This window comes from Lissotriton helveticus, chromosome 4_1 (assembly GCF_964261635.1).
Source record: "Lissotriton helveticus chromosome 4_1, aLisHel1.1, whole genome shotgun sequence".
Taxonomy (NCBI): Eukaryota; Metazoa; Chordata; class Amphibia; order Caudata; family Salamandridae; genus Lissotriton; species Lissotriton helveticus.
In genome coordinates, this window is record NC_136063.1 from 67,758,144 (window position 1) to 67,764,143 (window position 6,000).

General features: G+C 46.3%; 1 protein-coding gene across 1 annotated transcript in view; it reads left to right on the forward strand.

Annotated features, from left to right (window-relative positions):
• LOC144827869 (embryonic protein UVS.2-like) overlaps positions 1 to 5,730 on the forward strand; it is a 71,938-nt gene extending 66,208 nt beyond the window's left edge. Inside the window, exon 12 of the mRNA XM_078686034.1 lies at positions 5,299 to 5,730. Within this exon, the coding sequence (XP_078542160.1) occupies positions 5,299 to 5,730 (432 nt within the window). The remainder of the gene's footprint in view (positions 1 to 5,298) is intronic.
• Positions 5,731 to 6,000: the final 270 nt, after the last annotated feature.

A 6,000-nucleotide genomic window follows, 5' to 3' on the forward strand; every position in this document is an offset into this window, starting at 1 on the left:
GCACTTTGCCTGTTTTAAGAATGTGCAGTTAAGCAAGAGAAAAATAGTTTGAACCGCCAACACGGATGGAAATGAGTAGTTAGGCCACGGGACTTTGATAAGAAAGATACCAAAGGGAGAACAGGCTACAACATATGGAAATGGAGGAAAGTAAACTGGCAAGCATAGGGACCAATAAAAAGTGAAGGCGGGATGTAAGTCCCTTTTAAGATATATTAAAAACATGGGGGTGCATGTCCAACAGCCCAAGACGGCGGATGCATAATCTGTGTGATTAAAGGACCCAGTCCCCAATATCCTATTTTTATCCAACACCTACGTGCAGCATCGGGCTCCTACTCAGCCCTGGAGCGATGCCTTATTGTGCACTATCACTACCAGCGGGTGTTTGGTGGCTAAAGGACGGTAGGAGTACTAACAACTCCAATACCTCACTGCACTGACAAAATGGTGGGTGGAGAGGAGCAGCTTTAGCAGCAGACACCTGAGTGAACTCGGAGGTTGCAGGGTAAGAGTGGCCCAGGCGGTCTCCAGAGCTCATCACCCTGCAATAAGCGGTCTCCAGAGCTTATCACCCTGCAATTGGGCTGCATACCTGACGTAACTGTTTACGAGCGGACCATCCACAGAGCTTTTCTGCTGCCACGAGTGGGTCTGGTGCGGTCACCGGGCCGCACCACGTTGCGGTCTGTATGCTCCCCAACTGCCCCGACAGTTGCACTCATTGAGGTGAGGAGAGGCCCTTGTTCTGCCCACAGATTCCTCTGTCCTGCATTACACATGCTACGAATCTGGGTAACACAATGTTAGATCACAACCCACTGGAAATTACACTCTCATGGGGACAGGTTCCTGCTCCCAGACAAAGCTGGTGCCTGCAGCCAAGTCTCTTAGAAGACGTCTGATTTAGAGAAACTTTTGCCACAACCATTAATACATATTTCTCTGACAATGCTGGTATGGCTTCCTCGCCGTTGGTGGAATCTGAAGCATTTAAGGTAGTAGTACATGGTGCCTTGATTGGCCAGAGAGCCTACACTCAGCGAACACACACAGAAGCCGACAGGGCGGGCACCCTCCTGGCTTAATTAATTAGTGCGGAACCGTCTCCTGAGCCTATCTTATCAATCAGCACTCTCACGCAGGGACCAGTGGTGACACAACTGGGGATCAACAGCATTCCTATACAATTGAACCACTTTATACATGGCTCTGCAGCCTCCCAACCCTGTAGAACTATCTGAGTTCCTACACCGAGCAGCTCAGCCTAGGGTACCCACACGGGAAAGTGAAGAACTTGTTGCTTCTATCCTGGCGAGCGAGATTCATGGCACCATCAGATTTGGCCCACAATAAACACACGGATCTGATGGAATTCTGGTGGAATTCTATTCCAGCTATGCTGCAAAATTGGTGCCAAAGCTGGAGAAATGACATAATACATCCCTAGATATACGCACACTCTCCCCCCCACCACTAGCGAAGCTCTCGGAACATCCCTTTTAAACCCCGGCATTGATACTGAATACAGAATATAAAATTCACAGTAAAATTCTGGTCCGCCAACTGCTCCTATTACTCCCACACTTGATCCACACGGATCAATGTGGTTTTGTTCCTCGACGCAACACCTCCTTCAACATAAAGGTCCTGTTTGGAATAATGGATGTAGCCCGAGACCATCCATATGCTGACTGCCTTTCCGTAGATATCCATCAAGACTTTGATACCCTAGACTGGGACTCCAAGCTTGCTGCTTTGATTCGCTACGGGATACCCCCGGCTTATATCCAATGGGTGAAACTACTATATTCATCACCTACGGCCAGCGTCCAGAACTGGTCCCTCTGTCTCGGATTCCTACCAAGTGTCTAGCCGCGCTCAGCAGGGTAGCCCTATTTCCCCGCCCCTCTTCATATTGGCGGTTGAGCCAATCGCCCAGGGGATCTGTCAGGTGGTGGACCATAGCGGGGTCCCTTTAGATCGAGTGGCGCATTCCTTGTCTCTACATGCCGATGACATGCTTCTGTATTTCAAAGACCTCCGGGAGGGCAAATTAGAGATAGCCAAGTATCTATCCTTCTTTGGCCACTTGTCAACACTGCATATTAATGCAGATAAATGTTGTGCTTACTTCTTTAATATGTACACAGATACCACATTTAGATGGGGTGTCACACAACTGCAAACAGCACCAAGCACCTTTCGCTAACTTGGGATTCAGATATACCACAAAACACAAGGGACCCAATTCACAAAGGTGAACTGAGACAAAAGTCTAACTTTACAACTTTCGGTATTCACAAAGGGCATTTACAAGTAGTACAGTAAGACTTTTGTCTCAGTTTGACTTAAGTATTGGTCTCAGTTAGACTTAAGACCAAAACTTAAGTTAAACTGAGACAAAAGTCTAACTTTACTACTCGTAAATGCCCTTTGTGAATACCAAAAGTCGTAAAGTTAGACTTTCGTCTCAGTTTACCTTTGTGAATCGGGTCCGTTATCTATTGGAGGGCAACCTCATATATACGATTAACACGCTGAGATCGCAAGTGTCGGTTTGGGACACATTACCCCAGTCGATAGCGGGCCATCTGGCCCTGGCGAAAATGGTGATGTTGCCCCGCTCGCTGTACCACTTTGTGAATTCACCAATCATAATACCGGCAAGGGTGTTTAAACTGTTAAACACCATACTGATTGAGCTAACATGGGGGAGGGGACCCCGCAGAGTCAATCTACATAAACTGCAAATGCCAACCTCATGCAGGCGCCATGGGGGCTCCAGATTTCAAAGCCTATTGTATAGCTGGACAACTATAGTGGCTATCATATTCAACCTCACAAAATCCACAAAATGTTCCCTAAGGACCCCTTGGCGTGCCCACGCTGTCGCGCCCCGGAAGGTGATCTGGTACATATGCTTTGGACTTGCCCTTCCCTGATTGGTTGCTGGGGTGGGATTTCAGCGGCACTAACACACCTGCCTGCCCTACATCAGTAGAGGGGTTAACTCTGTGGCCCAAACGCTCTAAAGTGACAGCGCTTTACAGACCTCTATCTGCTCTTGGTCAAAAGACTGCTTGCGAAATGCTGAAAGTCCCCTCAGGCTCCTACGGTAGTTACCTGGCAGGAGGAAGTTTTGCAGTGGGACTTGGCAGAAAGTGAGGCTCTGAGGAGGGAAGAATATAGGGCCCTACGGAAAAAAACGTTAGAGTTGTAATGGGACACACTAATGGAAGGGTCCCAGGCGCAGACTTTGGAGCCCTGAAGAGTGGGGACACCTGCTGTGATTCTGGGTACCAAACTGGGGGACTATTAGATGTAGGGAACTTATGCCCCAACCTCACTTCCAGGTTGATCTCTTCCCTAGACGGCCCAGAACAAGAAGTCAAAAGGTAGTCTGGCCACGTACCGGCCTATATCTATTGGATCGCGCCCTACTGCACACACATCTCCTCGATTATAAATCATTCATTACATGACATGTCACTATCAGCAGGGGGAGGATGGGGATGTTGCAGGAATTTTATATATAGCATATTTCATGCCATGTTGATTGCTTCTAATACAGACTAATTGACTAATTGATCCCTGTTTGTATATTACCATCTAAATATGTTAATGTATTAGGTGGCTTAATGCGCTGCATTCTTATTGTGTAACAAAAATGCAATAAAGTTTGTGTTAAAAAAGATATATTAACAGCAATAGATTTCACAAGCACAGAGCAAGCGCTGTGCTGCCGACACCTAAAAATTAACCTAGCCTGCGATTCCACTCAGATGATCGAAGCCGCTTCTGTGTGATGAAGGTGTCTAGGCACTGAAGTGTATATAGAAAAGCTCAAGTGCCTCCTGCTGGCAGGACAGTGATGGAAAATAAGGGCTAATTTATACATCTGTTTCCTTATGTCACACTGCCCTCTGTAGGCAGGATAGTGATGGTAAAGAAGGGCTAAACCATACTTCTCTGTCACACTGCCCCCTGCAGGCAGGATAGTGATGGTAAAGAAGGTAAAGAAGGGCTAAACTAATATGTCACACTGCCCTCTGTAGGCAGGATTGTGATGGTAAAGAAGGACTAAAACATACTTCTCCTATTATGTCACACTGCCCCCTGCAGGCAGGATAGTGATGGTAAAGAAGGGCTAAAACATACTTCTCCTTTCTTATGTCACACAGCCCCCTACTAGTAAGTCAGGGATAATAAATAATGGCTAACACATACTACTGATTCCTTATGCCACACTGCCCCCTACTGTCAGGACAGGGATAGCAAATAAGGTCCAGTGCATACTTCTCGCTCCTTACATCTCATTGTCTTGTGCTAGCAGGACAATTAATAATGGTGTGTAAGCACCAGTGCATACTTTTCATTCCTTATGTCATACTGGGCCAGATGTATCAAAATTGGATTTTGCGTGTCTATAATAGCAAATTTAACCGATTCGCTATTATAGACTCACAAAATGCAATGTATGTAGGTTTCAGCAAATCTTTTGCAATTCCTACACATTCCTTATTTGCGACTCGCAAATTGCAAGTCGCAAATAAGGAATGACTTCCCATTCACTTCTATGGGCCTAGAGGTCCCTAGGAATGAATGGGAATCGCATGCGCAATTTGCGAGATCCCAATAGGTTCTCGCAAATTGAGCATGCCATTTCAAGGGTGCAAGGGGGCCAAAAGGACACCCTGATGCACCCCTGAAATAAGCATGTGTGCACATGTGGAGCACATACATGCCCTAAGGGCATGTATGTGCGCCACATGGCACCTAGAAAAATGCAAAATTGTGCATTTTTCTAAGGATTTGCAATTTACCACCAACTTGAAGTAGGTGGTAAATTGCGATTCCTTAAAGCAGGGTCACAATTTAAAAAGCGCTTCCTGCATTGCATTTAGAGAATCGCAAATTGGGTTTCTCTAAATGCATTCGCAAAATAGGTAATCACAAAAATTGCACTTTCCTATTTTGCAATTGCCTTTTGGGATGATACATCCTAAAAGGCTTTTTCCCGTTCGCAAATGGGACGATTCTGCGAATAAGCCTGTTTGCGAACTGCAAAACGCTTGATACATCTGGCCCACTACTTCCTGCTGGCTGGACAGTGATGTTAAATAAGGCTTGTGCATACTTCTCCTTCTATATGTCACACTGCCCCCCTACTGGTATGTTAGAGGTAGTAAGAAACTACTGTCACGTAATTTTCATCCTTATGGCACACTGCCTCCTGCTGGCATGACAGAGGTACTATTTAAGGACTAACACATACTTCTTATTTACACCCTGCAGGTCTCATTGACATTCACATCTATTGCCCTTGAACCTAATCCTACGTGCAACGCTGATTCCTTGTCTATTTTTGATGGTGCCAAGACCACCTCCCCGCTTATTGGCAAATACTGCAAATCCATGCCAGTCGCACCAGTGACTTCCTCCGGGAGCTCCCTTTTGCTCCAGTTCCACAGTGATGGCTCATTGAACATGAAGGGATTCCAGGCCACCTACACCTTTGGTAAGTTTATCTGCGGTAAAGTGACCTACTGGCTCTTCATCACTGAGCTAGGCACAGCAGGTAGGTGTCTGTTCTTATCTGAGAAGAAGTGGCAGAAGGTCTGTGTGGCACCATGGCATGGGCTCCAGTTTACTGTGCATGGGGTTAGCCTGTACCCTCTGGATGCTGAGCCTGTGCAGAAGAGATACCCAAGGCTCTATCAAAAATAAAGTGTGTAAAAAGAGCAGACGTTGGCCCTGTTGTCCACCCATTAACCACAGGGGTCAAAAAGGTGCCTTCCTTGCATTAAGGGTCAGTTGAAGATATTCACACAAGCTGTACATGGAATGGATGTAAGGGTCAATCAATCAATCAATCATTCAGGGATTTATAAAGGGTGTGACCCTAGTGCATTGGAAGGCTGAACCACTCACATGGTCACCAATACTCAAACAAAGTTCCAACACATGGGGCCTTACTTTGTGAAAGTCCTGCCTGGG